General features: G+C 36.8%; 2 protein-coding genes across 5 annotated transcripts in view; both read left to right on the top strand.

Moving 5' to 3' along the window:
* LOC306888272 (tumor protein p53-inducible protein 11-like) overlaps positions 1 to 7,294 on the top strand; it is a 66,116-nt gene extending 58,822 nt beyond the window's left edge. For both annotated transcript variants that reach the window (XM_079446468.1, XM_079446469.1), the window contains 4 exons: positions 260 to 308; positions 413 to 509; positions 1,825 to 1,926; positions 5,043 to 7,294. In XM_079446468.1, coding sequence (XP_079302594.1) covers positions 260 to 308; positions 413 to 509; positions 1,825 to 1,926; positions 5,043 to 5,176 — 382 coding nt within the window. In that variant the 3' untranslated portion in view covers positions 5,177 to 7,294. The remainder of the gene's footprint in view (positions 1 to 259; positions 309 to 412; positions 510 to 1,824; positions 1,927 to 5,042) is intronic.
* A 1,061-nt stretch (positions 7,295 to 8,355) lies between these two features.
* LOC306888564 (CD82 antigen-like) overlaps positions 8,356 to 17,006 on the top strand; it is a 41,760-nt gene continuing 33,109 nt past the window's right edge. The window contains exon 1 of one of the 3 annotated variants that reach the window (XM_079446958.1): positions 8,356 to 8,684. The gene's annotated coding sequence lies outside the window, so the exon portion shown is untranslated. The remainder of the gene's footprint in view (positions 8,685 to 17,006) is intronic. The other 2 variants (XR_013785758.1, XM_079446959.1) reach the window with 2 other exon arrangements.

Raw genomic sequence — 17,006 nt, 5'->3', positions numbered from 1 at the left:
ATTTGAGATGATCCAAAGAGCTTCAATGGTAGAGCAACATCTGACCATCTCTAAAGAGTCATGTAAATGTCACAAATTAAAATTGGTCAGAATCTAAAATATTTCAGATCCAGATGAATCCCAGATATATCATCTCAGGCTTCTGAACCCCTCTGTACTATATCTTGTTGCTAAACTGCCCTTGGCATTTTAGAATAGAAAATTCACAACCAAAGTTTGCCGTCTTCTCTACTGCCTCTGATGTTTTTCCTTTCTCAAGGTTATGGATCCTCTTCTCCGCTGTGGCTTTCACAGTCATGGCCCTTATGGTAAGTTTCAATACTTGAAGCTTTATAAAGGACCAGTGCTCTCTTACTGTCGTTAGTATCATAATGAGTCTATCAATAATTTATTTTAAATGTGTGATTTATAGGCCCTAGCCTTCCCTAACCAGCTGTATGAAGTTGTATTTGATCAAGAACAAACAGCCACCAGTGTCTCTATACGTCTCTATGGAGGGGCCATTCTTAGTAAGTCATATTCATTTCATTCTGTGTTTTAATAATGCAACGTAACCTAATGATCTCTCACACTCTTAATTAGAGGTTGTCATGTGGTCAGCACATCTATTGATGGACTGTAAACAGACTGTGTCTTTTTATTCTTCTGCTCAAGGGGTTCTTAGGATGTGTTTTTGTGTTTGTTATGTGAGTAAATGGTCAGTCAGCCAGTGGATTGTGAAGAGAAATGAGGAAATATTCCCTGAGGGGCGGCACGCTCTCCGCTGCTCATTCATTTAATTGCACATTAAATTGGATTCTTTCTGGCCCACTGCAGACAACGAATTTGCACACATTAATAGTGCAATTATTCCTCTCTATACCTGCTCCCTTTTCAAATCTTGCCCTCAAAAATTAAATATATGAGATGTATTTTTAATATTACTCATTTAATTCTCCTGGTAATTGTTAAGTCTGTCAGTATGTGCCAGCTGCTGTTCTGTGGTGTCTCTGGGTGATCATTTTATGTCTCAGCCCCCCAGTGACAAGTTACCTTTAATTAAGTGTAGTTCACTGAAACAGTGAACATTTGTGTCATCTCACTCAACATTTTCTCTTTTTATCTGCCATTTCTAAAATTCACTACATTTAGGCTATTCATTGGTTTAAACTTGGAAAATTAACTAAACTAAACTGAAATATCATCTTAACTCGTAGGGAAAAATCATGCCATTTAAAACTTTCTAAAGGATAATTTGTCTTTAGTATATACAAACTACAATCCTGATAGTGACACATTGTGAGACATAAGATTTGTTTTAATGTTTAGCTGTTACTAAGTTGTTCTTGTTTACTTGCACTACTGTTCAAATTTTTTGGGGTCAAAAGTCTGTTATTCTTACCAAGGCTGCATTTATTTGATCAGAAAGTTTTATTTGTTAATATATTTTAAAATGTAATTTATTCCTGATGGCAAAGCTGAATTTTCAGCAGCCATTACTTCAGTCTTTAGTGTCACATGATCCTTCAGAAATCATTGTAATATGCTGATTGCTTAAGAAATATTTCTTCTTATTATCAATGTTGAAAATATTATCAATGTTATTATCAATGTCGTCTTGCTACTTAATATTTATTTGGAAACCATAATAAATGTATTTCTGGATTCTTTGATGAATGTAAAGTTCAGAAGAACAAAATAATCTTTTGCAACATTATAAATATCTTTACTTTCACTTTTGATCCATTTCATACAATAAAATTCAACAAGATCTTACTGACCCCAAATTTTGAATAATAGTGTACATATACTGTAACACTTCCTCATTTTCTTTCTTTTTGACAGGTCTCTCTCTGATCATGTGGAATGGCTTGTACACTGCTGAGAAGGCTATCATCCAGTGGACGTTACTTAGTGAGGCCTGCTACTTTGCCATCCAGTTTTTAGGTTTGTATCAGTAAAAGAACTAGTCTAATGCATGGTGTGTCTTGTCATCTCTAGATGGGGCCTTTACTATCATGATCCCACTGCCCTCTAGTGGTTGTCATCTCTAGATGGGGCCTTTACTATCATGATCCCACTGCCCTCTAGTGGTTGTCATCTCTAGATGGGGCCTTTACTATCATGATCCCACTGCCCTCTAGTGGTTGTCATCTCTAGATGGGGCCTTTACTATCATGATCCCACTGCCCTCTAGTGGTTGTCATCTCTAGATGGGGCCTTTACTATCATGATCCCACTGCCCTCTAGTGGTTGTCATCTCTAGATGGGGCCTTTACTATCATGATCCCACTGCCCTCTAGTGGTTGTCATCTCTAGATGGGGCCTTTACTATCATGATCCCACTGCCCTCTAGTGGTTGTCATCTCTAGATGGGGCCTTTACTATCATGATCCCACTGCCCTCTAGTGGTTGTCATCTCTAAACAGATCCATTCAAGTACATGTACATTGTAACATACATTGTCGATGGCTTATTGCACAAATGCAATTGGTTAAAATTTTTTAAAGAAGTAAAATTAATTTCTAATTAAATTAAGTTGATATAGAAAAAAAGAGCACAGAGTAATATAAAAGACCAAAAATACTTGTATGTTGCAATGAAACCGGTTAAAGAGTTAGTTCACCCTAAAATTAAAATTCTGTCATTAATTACTCGCCCTCATGTCGTTCCAAACCTGTAAGACCTTCGTTCATCTTCAGAACACAAATTAAGATATTATTGATGGAATCTGAGAGCTCTCTGACCCTCCATAGACAGCAACTCGACTGAAATGTTCCCAGACCCAGAAACGTAGTAAGGACATCGGTAAAACAGTCCATGTGACATCAGTGGCTCAACTTCATTTTGCAAAGCTACGAGCATACTTTTTGTGTACAAAGAAAACCAAAATAATGCCTTTATTCAACAATTCTTCTCCCCCGAGTTAGTCTTCCGCCGTTTCAGAGGGTATCAAAACGCATACGCACGCTTTACCCTGAGTGTAAACAACGCTGACTACACCGATTACATTTATGCACGCGCTTTCCCCCCCGAACGTAAACAGCGCTGATTATGCCGATTACAGTCTTGAGTACTCTCCGAAATGGCAGAAGATGTAACAATTGTTAAATAAATTATTTTTGTGTTCTTTGCGCACAAAAAGTATTCTCGTAGCTTTGAAGTTGAAGGGTCAGAGAGCTCTCAGATTCCATCAAAAATATCTTAATTTGTTTTCCGAAGATGAACGTCTTACGGTTTTGGAACAACATGAGGTAGAGTAATTAATGACAGAATTTTCATTTTTGGGTGAACTAACCCTTTTAGGGGTCTTTATACAAATATGTTGCTGCAGTTGACCAATCGGAATGACTTCTCAAGGATCATGTGACGGTGAACACTGGAGTAATGGCTGCTGAAAATTCAGCTTTGCCATCACAGGAATAAATGACATATTATAATATATTTTTTTAATATATAGAGAAAACGGTTATTTAAAATCAATATAACATTTCACAATACTATATTTACTGTATTTTTGATTAAAGCTTTGGTGAGCATAAAAGATGTCTTTGAAAACATTACATCCTGAAACTTTTGAACGGTACCATAAAGTCCCGTTCTTACCATATCTATAAAGATAAAGATATTAGCGTCCACACCAGCGGACAATATCGTCTGTTTATTCTAAGCGCATATGCTTGTCTGCCTCTTTAAGTTCTCGAGCTCGATATAGCAGGATTGATTCTGATTGGGTGTCAATGTTTGTATTGTTCATCAGCTAGAAAAAAATCGTTCTGAAAGTGATTCCAACGATCAGGGCTCTGAACCGGTTCACGGAACGAAAACGAAAACCGGAAACGAACAAAATTTTGACTGGAACAGAACCGGAAACAGAAACGAAATCAAATTTTATAGTTCCGAACAGAATCGAAAATTTGAAATGGCCATTAACCGGTTAATAACGTTACTTTATCGTTCCATTTAATATTTGAAATATGCTGTCAACCAATCAGGAATTCAAGTAGTACAGACTATGCAAATGTGATGCTGACGCATCCAGCGAGTGAAATGCCCGAATTGAACTCTTGGTAAATCGCATAAATCACCGGCGTTAGAGTTAATCCGAGGATAGTATAAAATGGATTCAACAGATCTTACGCACCTGCAACGCTTCTGTGAACAGAGAAAACACAATAAAACTATAGGCTTACATAAAAAGAAATATATATGCCTATACACTAAATATATTTCACGTATTTGACAGATGAACAAAACGAAAGAAAAAAAATATGCCGAGTTAGGCCTACGGTTCTTTGTAACGCATTCCAATGTTCTCGGAAAGGAAAACGAGGCGCAGAAAGTAGTTTTCTTTATTTTGCAAAATCTTTACGGTTTTATTTGTTTTGCAATAGCTTGACAGTTTTGAATTATGTCTTGCATCTGTATAACCAACCAGCGTTGGTATGGCCGTATCGCGCTGGCGCCTCACGCGCACAAAGACACATATTTTTGCCACATTGCAGCCAGTTCATTATCAAAATAAAATACAGTTAAAGAAACGTGTAAAAAGTTACAGTGCTCCGTTGCCCAATCTGTTGCGTTCAGCATGACCACCGCCTCACTGTGCTGTTATTGCCGATGTGAGGGATGATGTTTTACGTCGATGAAAGTAAAAGCCTATAGTAAATACGCTAAAATTTTAGTAGATAAGTCGCAAATATGGAAACATTTGGATTCGTGCCGAGTGAGAGAGGTAGGCATCCGCTTCACCTTAATTTGTTTTTGGAATGACATTTGTATAGCCTTTTATAGCTATAGCCTTAAATTTAGAGGATTTGTTGTGGAGAGAAACTAATAACTGTGTTTATAATAATTGCCGGCATTTTAACCTACATCATTTCTGAATAATAGCCTAATAAAATGCGACGTGGCTTAGCCTATGTTTTTTTCCTCAAATCGCAATTTTATACAAGTAGCGTTTTTTTTAACAATGCAGTAAACATTTTTAAATATCTTTAAAAAATACTTTAATGTCTTTAAAGCATTAATTAGACTCTTTTTTTTCATTTTCACTGTTACAGTAACCTCCGTCACTCTGGTGGAACTGGGCTCTTTATCAAATGCTGCCATCCTCCTCCTCCTCAGTCGCATTTTCTTCCTCACTGTCACTCTGTCCTACTACTACCATCTGGGACGCCGGCCCAAGAAGATCTGAGAGCCCTGCAAGCACCGTTACGACACACCTGGTGCTTGGGGAGTTGAGTGACGGGCCACTGGGCTGGATTTCCATCAGAAGCTTTAAACAGTGACACAACATCAACCTGTTCACCTGGCGTTGAGCCTTACCGCAAGGACGACGCCAACCCCAAGGCCTTTATTTTAATTTCAGCTTACACCACAACACAGGAGTTTGCCTTTAGTGAGCAACTCCATCTCTTTTTTCTCTTTTTTTAATGGGAAACACACAATATGGTCAAATGAATTGCATTTTTCTTTCGGATAGTGATGTCAAGGTGTAGCCCTCCTCATTCACCGTTTATCGTGTAAAGTATTGCACACCGTAGCCGAGCTTGGACTGCTGGCGTAATTGTCTGTAGCTATGGCATCAACAAAACTGTAAATCATTTCATGTAATAATGCCAATGAGCTCCTTGTCATGTGACGTGCGTGAGGGTGGCTAGTAAACACTAGATTGTGTGTTTTTACATGCAGGTCATTCGGTATTTGAGCAGTAAAAACATTGTTCCTGGTTGGTGTATTTTGTATGACTGCTGTATTACTAAACTAGGAACAACCTGCTCTACGTCGAATGATGGGAACGGTTATGAAAAGCATGGCTATACTTTATGAATGACAGACGCAACAGGCTCATTTGTTCAGTTAGTTGGTGCATGGACTGTTTCAGGAACTAATTATTCATATTTCAGATAACAGCTTTATAGATTTTTTTCTTGGTGTCTAGTTTGTTTTCATTAAAATGTCCGTGTATATGAACAAGAAACTCCTTTTTCGTTTAGTAATGCCACAGAACATGGTTGTGTAGCACAATGGCATGTTTAATTCATTTTAACAAGCAATGTAGCAGTATTTTCCCTCACTTTTCCCTAATATTGCCTTAATATGCTAAACTGCACAAGCGTTCCACATGTCAGCACACTGCCAGGTGTTTGTATTCATCAAATTATCTGTATATATTTTTTGTTGATTTGCAATTCTGCTTATTTATTGGCCTGCCCAAAAGTTTTTGCATAAGTTAATTTGGATTTTCTTTTTAAGGTTTGTGGTATAACTTGCATGTTTATTGTCTGAGTTGTTCAGTCCAGAAATGATCTTGTATGCCCTTGATAACAAGTCGTCTTGTGTGAGTTCTGCTGAGACAAATTGCAAAATCAAAATGAGCCGTGTATGTAGTTACACGTTTGCTGCCTTGTGTGGATTTGCTATTATTTTAGACAGTGTCCATTAGTACAACAGTGACAACTCCCATTAAAAGCATAACACAATTGGATACACTTTATAACTTTAGCATAACTTGGATATTAGATATTGGAAAAAATGTTGATTGGCTATATAGAAGGAAGGAATATGTTTAGCAAGAACTTATACGGTAAATATCTGTTGTTAAATGTTGCATATGAGGCTACACTGCTGTTGGTTGTTTTCATATATGATAGAAAAAGCGTGTGTTTATGTACAATATGTGGACAAAAGTAGCGGTTACCATTTGCAGGGTTTAATTAGGTTTGCATTTAACTCTGCCCAACTCCAAACCTCTGCTATACATGGCTCAAAATAGGTAATAAAGACGTTCAAAGGACCAGCCTGGTAGAGGCTCATGTTTCTTTCACAAGCCAGTTTGATTTCATCTCCTTGTAGTCTTTACATTCGAACAGCTCATAGTTCAAATCTCAGTACAAACCTTTCCTCTCACTGTCTTGTAAATATATTTTCTTTGACAGAACCAAATCAGTCGTAACTAGTAATTAAGTATAGGCACGGCTGTTACTGTATGTTCTGTTCCTCTCATTAAAAAGCAAGCTCTCATCCCTCTTAACACTCACCCAGTTAAATATGATGATGGCAAATGCCAAACATGAATCATTTGTTATACACCTCTCCTGATGAGAGTTGTGTTGCCATGCAATTAGAAATAATATCTAGTTAGATGCTAGTGGCTTCAGCTGTTTGCCGATGGTATACATAATGCCTCTGAAGGGATGTTAATGTACTTTTTAAAATGTCTGTGTAAATATTTTATTGAAAGATGTTATTGTTATGGATCTGCATCGTTATCTTTTTGGAATAAAGAAAATGAGCATTTATTGCAACTGTCATTTTATTTTTAGATAATATATGCTTTAGATTTTGTCGGCATATACAACAGTTTGTTGAAATCGAAACTTGCCTGGAACTATTGAATTAAAGAGTTTATGACCTTAGCACATTGTAACACATTAAAGGTATTCTAGGAACTGTTTTAATCTTGTAGCCTCTTGAGCACTTTTATTAGCCTAGTATTTAAGTATCCTCTTCATAACTATTTTCCTGCAGCTGATACTAAATATACAATTAGACTTATTAATTACTGTTTAACAATTTCCAGAAAATGCAGCTCCAGAAACTTTCATATGTAATAATAATTGAGTTTTTGTTTAATCTTTACCCTTTTAAGTCAAATTTTTGCTCTGTTTGAGTGAATAATCCAGCTCAAATAAACATTTTTATAATGTGTATGGGGTGGGGTTCGCTTTTGACCAGTGGATGGCAGAATTGTCAAAAAATAAATAAATACATGACTCCATTACTGATTATTTGCATTGTGACAGTAATGGGATCAAGTCCAGCTCTTAGGAATTAACTAAAATTACATGAATGTTGTATGTGAAATACAAATTTTGGGGAGACAAGTTTAATGAAAATGTGTTTGGTATTAACTAACATGAAAAAGTATTATGTATAGTAAATACTATAGTGTTTTTGAACCATGCTATACTTGAATTAATTTGTTGTGGTAATATAACAACTATAGTGGCCTAATATAAACAAATTACTTTACCTACAACTACAGGGTATACACTGTAGTAAAAACTAAAGTAGGCTATATTTATTACAGTTTATCAGTACACTATAGTTAATAGCGTACTACAGTATGCTGTAGCATTCATTAACAAAGTGTGTAAATATTATAACATATAGAGTATAATACACTTTATTGTTCAAAAACACTAGTACTATAAATTACTAGGCTATATTATTTTTTCATGTGGGAAGAGTTGCATAACTTTAATGTTCATCACGCACATATGTGCGTGTGTGTGATGCATAAAATTATGATTTTTATTACCATATTTCCGTTCCATAAAGCTATAAAACACAAAACCCAATACATGGTTTAGGATGTGGTAGAATGAGTTTCTGCAGAAAGTCACAACAATAAAAAGGGAGGAAACATGGTATTTTCCACTTCTGTCATAAAATATGTAATAAAACTGACAGAAACCATATTTGAAGGATATCCTTTCAATGCCACTTTACATTAGAGCTAATAACTAGCGGTTATGACTTTGGCGGAAACTGTGGTCACCATGGAAACCTGTGTTTTGCAGGGCAGGCAGTAAAGGGTTAAAGTGCAGCTGCTCTAGTCTTTTTGTTCAGTCTTTCTAGCACGACAACGAACTTACTGACAGCTGCTCAACGGATCTTCCTTACTTGACACAAAAGAGGTAAAGGATTTTCACTTGTTTCTAAAATGTTAGTACAGAAAGTATTAAAAGTGAATTAACTGGCCTGAAGTAACGTTAGTGTTAATCTAAATGTATTAGTTAATGAGGAGCTTTGTACCTTATTCGCGTTTTCTACCATGGTAAACTAACGTTAGTTCTATGCTAGTTTAAGTGTGTTTTTGTTCTTTGTATATAGTTTTAAATGTTCGCTGATGTGGCACTGGCAGCTTGTACCGTTCTCACTGCGGTCCTGTGAACAATCGCAAACAGCTGAATTTAAGGCACATTCCCTCCGTTCACACGCATGCCAATGCATTGCAGCTGTGGTTTCGCTAGTCTGAATGTTGATTAGGCTTGTGTAGAAACTCGGAAGCATATGTTGATCAACTAGTCGTCTGCGTTGAAACAGTGAGCAGCGATACAGGCTCGTTGGTTTGAAAAATAATTCAATCGTAGTCGCGTGGAGTGTAAACGCAACTCTTTGAATTAGCTTTGTATGTTCCCAGGGTCCTGGAACACCTGTAAATATGAGGGAAATTTCCATGGCATGGAAAGTCATATATACAAAGATGAGTAATAACTGATTACATTCCAAAAATTAGGTACATGGAAACTACTCGTAATACACTTTTTGTTGATTTGATTACATGTTTTATCTTTAAAACACATTAAAATGCACAAATACACGTTATTTATTATTTATCTGAACATCTTTCACCTAATATATTTACTTGAAGTACCCCTGAGATTTTAAAGTAAATAATTTAATATCAAATTTGCATGTTCATGGTTCCCTGAAGTATGGTCACATAACATGCAGGTAAACATAAAATATTTCATTTTTTTAGTAAGTGTTTTATTTTGATTTATCTTATTTTAAACTGACTTTATTTTAATTTAACTTTTATGATTTAATTAATTATAAGCTTTTCATTGAACTCGCAAAAACGAACCTGCAGTTCATTTAAAGTAATCTAAAAGTAATCAAAAATTAGTCTGATTATATTACGTAAATTTGTGTGATGTAATGGAATAGACAGAGAAAGAGCGAGTGCATTCTCAGTATCGCCGCAGGGGTGCATTAGCGTAAATGTTTTTACGGTAAGTTTTCTCTTCATGTACCATTAACTTGAGCAATTTGTTAAACAAAAAAAGAAAGAAGACAATCTTACTAAGCAAGTTCATTAAAACCAGTATAACTATTTCAAATTACTTCAATAACAACCCATCTTGTTTAATGGATCAGACATTTGAAAGCAAAGCCAGAAACATACTCTACGCAAGTACTTAAGTCGTGAGCGCTTGGCCAGTGTAATATATACATGATGTGTATGGTTTGTTCAAGTCATGTTGGAAAGATTGAATTTATGAGTTGAATGCACATGAACAGCAGTTTTCAAGTTGGGGACATGTCAGTGAAAATGTGCCCGTATTGACTGTAAATTTGTTATAATTTAGTTGTTTTTTTTCAGAATTTACGGTTAAACTAAAATGCATCTACAAAATATGTGTTGTACAATTGTCAATTACAATTTATATATTGATTCAATTTACCAGACATAAATTGAACAAAAACATAATCTTTGTTCATTTTGTAGAAGCGGAGTTTTAAAATCATACTGAAGGTACATCGCCATCTTGCGCTAAAGTGACTTGAATGAACCTTGCATTGTAATTATGGCTTCCCAACGTCCCAGCAGGTCTAGAATGTACCAGTAGCCCTAGTGGCGTCAAATCGCAATACGCAAGGAGACGATAGAGTTAAATGTGTGTGCCATTAAACAGGATGTGTTATTATTCAGGTAAGTTATTGACTTAAGGAAACCTGTTTAGCAAGATTCTCTTCAAATTGTTGCTCCGCCACGGTACTACTTGACCTGAACGAAAAACTAACGGAAAAATATAAACAACATTTAATACACATATTCTGGGATATTAGGGTCTCTGGTCTGCTGTCAGGACTGCGACATCTGTCTGTAATGAACAGATGTGGAAATAGGTCAGAACTGAGTTGGGGCTAAGCAGTGGATGCTTCTTCAGGTCCATAAAAGGTTAAGGGCTGGCAGACCTCCCAGGACGTGTCTCTGACTGGAATGAGCCCACAGAGAGCGAGAGGACCAGGATACAGATGTTCCCCTTCTTTTACTTTGACGTTTCCTAGCTGGAAAACTCCTGCCGTAGGAGCCAGCGAAAAATGGGTTGCCACTATGTGTTTGAGAGCTGCTTTGCCAAGACAGGCCTGCAGCAGAAACTTAATAGGCAGCTCTTTTTTATAAAGGAAATTTAGGTTTGGGGGCTTTCTAAAAAAAAAAAAAGATTTAATGTGCAACAACATTCCTTGTTGTAGCTTAGCTTTCATATATCAGTATTTGTTATAGATTTTATTGTAGAAAAATGAATCTGTGCACAGTTAATCAAAGTTTTTTCTCTCTGGTGACGTATGCAGGACTCATTTAGGGTGTGTTCAAACTTGTAGGCCGGCTCTTGGTTCTTTTGGTACAGATCAAAAAAAAAAAAGAGAGTCCTGGTTCGTTTAGCATTCACACTGTCATTTTTAACAACTAACCTAAAGATACAAAACAAAAGACACAGGGATACTTATGGTCACAACCTCTGGCCAGTTGCATAAAGGCTTAGATAGTCTCACAAGTTAGTCATCTGATTTTTTTTTTCTTTAAGACTGGTCATAACTTTTGTAAGTCAGTTACATAAAAAGTAGTTTGGTCCAAAAATTAAGACATATTACCCCTTGGCTAACTGCTAGTTGGTCAGACTAGTTCTTACGACACAGTCTTAGCCATAGTGGCTAAATTTATGCAACTGGTCCTTGACTGGGCAGCATTTATGACATTTATTTTGCAACCAAACATCCAAAACTGCTATGTGCTTGGCTAAATCAGCTCGTTGTATGTGTATGCATAAGGTGGTACTGTATTTTTACCAGCTTATAACTCACAAAGGTCTTATATAATGTGTCAAGGAGTCAAAGAGTGCCAGGAATTCCTCCGTCACACATTGAGAGCTTTCTGCTTGGTGTGCACCAAGGTTCAGATGGCAGTTTTCATACTAATTTAAATGAACTGCACTAACAGAGCAATCATTTTACGGCGTTTTCACACTTTTTTTCGATTGCCTGGTTCTAACCTGAGTTTAATTGATCCCCCGTTCCATTGCACCCACTGGATTGTGTTTAAACAATGTTTTTTGGTTTCTGAACCACACTCTCAGACAGAGCTGGGTAGTAACTGGTTACATGTGATCTGGATTACGTAATCATTCCAATTCTCATAATCAGATTACAGACTTTGGCTGTGTAATGTCATTGTTTTCATGTTTATTTATGTTTGTTCACATAATGCAGGGATTCCCAAACATTTTTGTAAGACACACCCCTTTGACATGAAATATTTACTTGAAATATCTCTGAGGAAATTCATATTTTAACCATTTAACAACACATTCACATGTTTACAGTTCAAACAAAGTACATATTTCTATTTTCTGTTTTCAAGAGTTAAATTTATTAGATTTTGTTTTATTTAATGAATTATTAGCTTTTTAACAACTCACAAACCCACTGCAGTTCTTGCATTAATCCTAGTTTGGGTAACCCTGGTATTATGGTGTAATGTTTAATGCATTTTATGATGTTGATAAAAACAATATTTTTTCTTTATTTCAATATTGTATGTTAGATAAAAAGTAATCTAAAGAGTAGTCAGAATACATTACCTAAAATGAGTAACCTAGATTACATTACAGTTTTCATCATGCAATCTTTAATCAGTAATGGTCTACAATTTGTAAGTAATCTACCCTACTCTGCACTCAGAAATAAAAGTATGAAAGCTGTCACTGGGGTGGTACATATTGGTACCTTAAAGGGATAGTTCACCCAGAAATGAAAATTCTGTCATCATTTACTCAGCCTCAGGTAGTTCCAAACCTGTATGAATGTCTTTGTTCTGCTGAACACAAAGGAGGATATTCTGAAGAATGTGGGAAACAGAGCAGTTCTGGGGCACCATTGACTTCCATAGTATTTTTTTTTTCCTACTATGGAAGTCAATGGTGTCCCAAAACAGCCTGGTTACAAAATTTCTTCAAAATATCTTCCTTTGTGTTCGGCAGAACAAAGAAATTCATACAGGTTTGGAACTACTTGAGGGTGAGTAAATGATGACAGAATTTTCATTTTTGGGTGAACTATCCCTTTAAAGGTACATATTAGTGCCTAAAAGGTATAAAAGAGTTCCTTTTGAAAAGGTACTCAGGGCTTGAATTTCGGCACGAGATTGTGGGTATTGTTACGTTTGCACCTTATTGCGTGTAAATGTCCCAAAAATTGTCAAAATGCCCATCTTGATGACTATTTACGCAAACTCAGTCGATTAATTTTAAACATAGTTGTATATATACAGTAGGCTAGTAAGTAGGGGTGGCACGATACATGTATTCGTACCCAGTGGCGTACCGTGGGGTTTCAGTCAGGGCCTTCAGTAAGTAAACTACATGTACACATCTTACACATGTCTGTTACATGTATTCGCACCGAACCATCACGATACGGGCATCTCGGTTCGGTGCATGAGGCCTTACAACGAATACAGGCAATTCACCCTCAACCCAGAAGGGGGCGCTGCAACAATGCAACGCTGTTTGATAACCGCCAGCAGAAGAACAGCGAATGCCATGAGTTGCACACTTGAAAACAAAGCTCCCTAGACAGTGACCATGTGCTGATTCTGAACGTGACTGACAAAGGAGTATACTTTAAAGGCTTGTGCACGCAACTGTTTGCGAAATGGAGCTTTGTGCTCGTGTATCCTACCTCTCTCATTCGGCACAAATCCAAATATTCCCTAATATTTCCATATTTGCGATGCAACGTATCTGAATGCTAAACTAATGAAACTGTGATCAAGTGTCAAAGCCCTTCACACACACAAGGAGAGGATTTCTGTCAGGCAGAGGTTGCGTGTAATGCTTTAGATGGTTTATTTCACTTAATGCAATATGATAAATGTACCTGATTTGTCCAAAATGGACTTAAAAAGGAAGATTACGAAAAAAGTGATTCTTTGTAAACAGGCAGTGCAATTAAAAGTGCAGCAATACAGAGGGAAAAAACTTTGAACAGACTCTCCAACCCCCTTAAATGGTGATATGCTTTTTTTTTTTTTTTTTTTTTTTTTTTTTGGGAGAGAATGATGGAGGCTAACGAACATGTGTTGACAAATATAGCACAGAAAATGTAGTTGATGGTATAGTAGATAATCGTTTCCCCCTGTGATTGTAATGCTTGTGATGTGGCTGTTGAAGACCCGGCTCTCTTTTTGCTATGGCTTGACCTTCCTCTTGGTGAAGGGGTGAGAGGGGGAGACTCATGGGTAACTGGGGCGTGAGACTGTTTCCCCCCTTAAGTGGAGCATTAACGCTGCCTCAATTATGGTTGCCATAGGAATGCCCTGAGAGTATGAAAGATGTTGGCTGGGAGGAAATCATAGGGACATGCAAAAAATAGTGTCTTGTGTGACCCAGAAGGGGTGAATTATTTCTTGGCCCATAATTTGGGTCTTTTGGATCAGTCTAAATTACTAGCAAACTCAAGAAGCGTTACTTAGTAATGTTTCAACTGTTTATTTTATGGTTGACGTGAACTTGAGAATGTAAGGAAAGAAGACTTGAAATTCCTTTAGTTGTGTTCCTTTAGGCGTGCTCTTGGCATTCACCCAAAAGAGTATATGATAATAGCATTTAATGTTTTTAACTTAATGATGGTTAATTAAAGGTTCTGCCTCCTCCTTTGCCTGAAGACAGCATTAATAATTTTGCTGCACCTCCTTTTAATCTGTTTTCTGTTGAGCACGTGTTCCAGACATGTAAATCAGTGGCTCCCACACTAGAGACAAACTTGTGTACCCATCCCCCTTGTAATTCCCTGTCTGCTATATTGTTGCTATTAAAAATGTCAAAAAAATCAAAATAGCAATTTTTGACCCTGTGAGTACATAAAAAAGATCACACATCATCATTTAATAAACAAATATAGTTTCCTCTGTAGTTATTTTATCTTCAGTGTTCAACTTTTTTTTTTTTTGTTAACAACTTTTTATAAAATTTTCTTCCTGAAACAGCAGCAGCAAACAAAAAACAACTGTGCAAATTCAGAACCCACAATAAAATAATTTTCACATGGATTCCAGAAAAGATGACACAACATCAAACGCTGAATGACACAAACTTACAGTTTCCATACTAGATCCATGCACACAAGAAGTTAAGAGTTCCATCGAGACAGTGTCCTACAAGCACACAGTCCAGGTTTGTCCGTCCATTGTGTGAGGAGGACTCCAACGGTTGACTAGCAAGTTTTTGCTGCTGTGAGAGCAGCTAACAGTAAACATCTTTGTTGGATGGACAAGGTGAAGTCCCAAAAATGGCGTGGAGTCAAACATATCTCAGGACCCAACAAATATAACAGATCCTGTGAGAGCAAAAAGATGAGAGAGAAGGCCCCCCCCCCCCCCCCCCCCCAAAAAAAAAAAACAATGCGAAAACGTGCCTAAAGATTGGAGAAGATGACAGCTTCATATTCAGAAAAAAAAAAAACTTTGAGAGTGTGATTCCTTTGGTCCAGATCTATCTAGGATATGCGACATTACAGAATTTGTATCTGCACTCATTACAATTTCAAAATCCGAAAATTTCAAGAGATAGGTTGACAAAACCGAGAAAAAGTAAGGTCAGGAGATAGGTTGACAAAACCGAGAAAAAGTAAGGTCAGGAGTACAAGGGGCATAAACTGAAAGAAATACAATATTCCTATTCTCCACTATTGTTTTTATGTGTGTTATTCTACCATCTGTATCACAACCTTTGTCTAAAATAGTAATGTTTAAAGTCCTCCGCACTAATATTAGGAAACCCTTGGTTTTAGTGTCCGAAGATGAGTGAGATACCACTTCATAAAACTTATTATTACACCTGCGTATATCCTCCTCTTTCAAATAGGATTCTTGAACTAACATTATATCAGTCTTTCTTCTTCGCAAAAGATCCAGAAAACCTGTATGTTTGTGAGGGCCATTTAGGCCTATTACAACTCAGAATATTAAGGTCAGTCATAGGTATCGAACATAATTACTATAATAAGACAAAATACAAGTTTGAGAATAAAACCAGTTGAGTCTACCATTAAACCACTCCCCACCCTTCCCATCACTGTTCAAAAAATATATAAATACATTCCCATGAACTATGGCAGATCAAACCAAGAACAAACCTTGATCTGCCAGCACCCTTAATATGGTCCGTGGCGTCAACAAAAACCTGCACATTACTGAAGCACCAACATGCACTCGCTCCACTTCAATCTCTTTGCCCGCCAGAGATGGGAGCCACGTCGGTAGCGATCTTTTCAAAAACCCCATAGGGTCGTCCTTTTTGGAACCTTCAGGCAATCTGACCAGATGCAAATTGCTGCGCCTATTGTGATCCTGCAAATCCACAACCAGTTGCTCGAGGGCAGCCTATTTTGTTCTCTCATCTCCCCTGTAAGAAGGATCCAGTTTAGAGCATAGCGACTGAACAACTGACATGTGAGAAGCGAACTCGTTCCGCATCGCCGTTAACTCGATTCTTAGAATGTCTTCAAAGTGAGTAACAGTGTTCGCCATCTTGTCCATCATATCGCTCACGGTCGGTAGCTTGGATTTCTTCTTAATCGGAGAAGCCGACGGAGACTACTGCTGTTACCGATTGTATGTCATCAGTGAAAGTATTATTAATGAATAAAGCTTAAAATAAAACAAAAAAAAAAAACTGGAAAAAAGGGCCAAACGTACGGAGCTCTACTCAAATGCAACTAGGTTCATGAGCACGCCACGTGACCTCCTCAGTGTTCAACTTTTTGAATTATGTTCAGAACACTATAAATGTGTACTATAAATATTACTATAAGTACTATAAATGTGACACACTTAGGTCCCAATCATGTATATTTGATTTTTTTTTTTTAATCACAAATGTGGCAAATTGAAAATACATTTACATTTAATCATTTAGCAGACACTTTTATCCAAAGCGACGTACAAATGAGAACAATAGAAGCAATCAGACCATCGAGAGTGCAGCAGTATACAAGTGCCATGACAAGTCTCAGTTAGTCTAGCACAGTACACTTAGCTAGTTTTTTTCAACTTTACTTTATAATTAAGTTCTATCAATTGTAACATTTATTAGACTTTAAAAATAACTTCTAATTTAAGTGAACTTAAGATTTTTTTTTTTATCTATCTATAGTCTTATTTTCCCATTTAT

Source organism: Barbus barbus, assembly GCF_936440315.1.
Source record: "Barbus barbus genome assembly, chromosome: 22".
Lineage (NCBI taxonomy): Eukaryota > Metazoa > Chordata > Actinopteri > Cypriniformes > Cyprinidae > Barbus > Barbus barbus.
The sequence above is the reverse complement of the archived record's forward strand: the minus strand, read 5'-3'. Positions and strand labels throughout refer to the sequence as shown.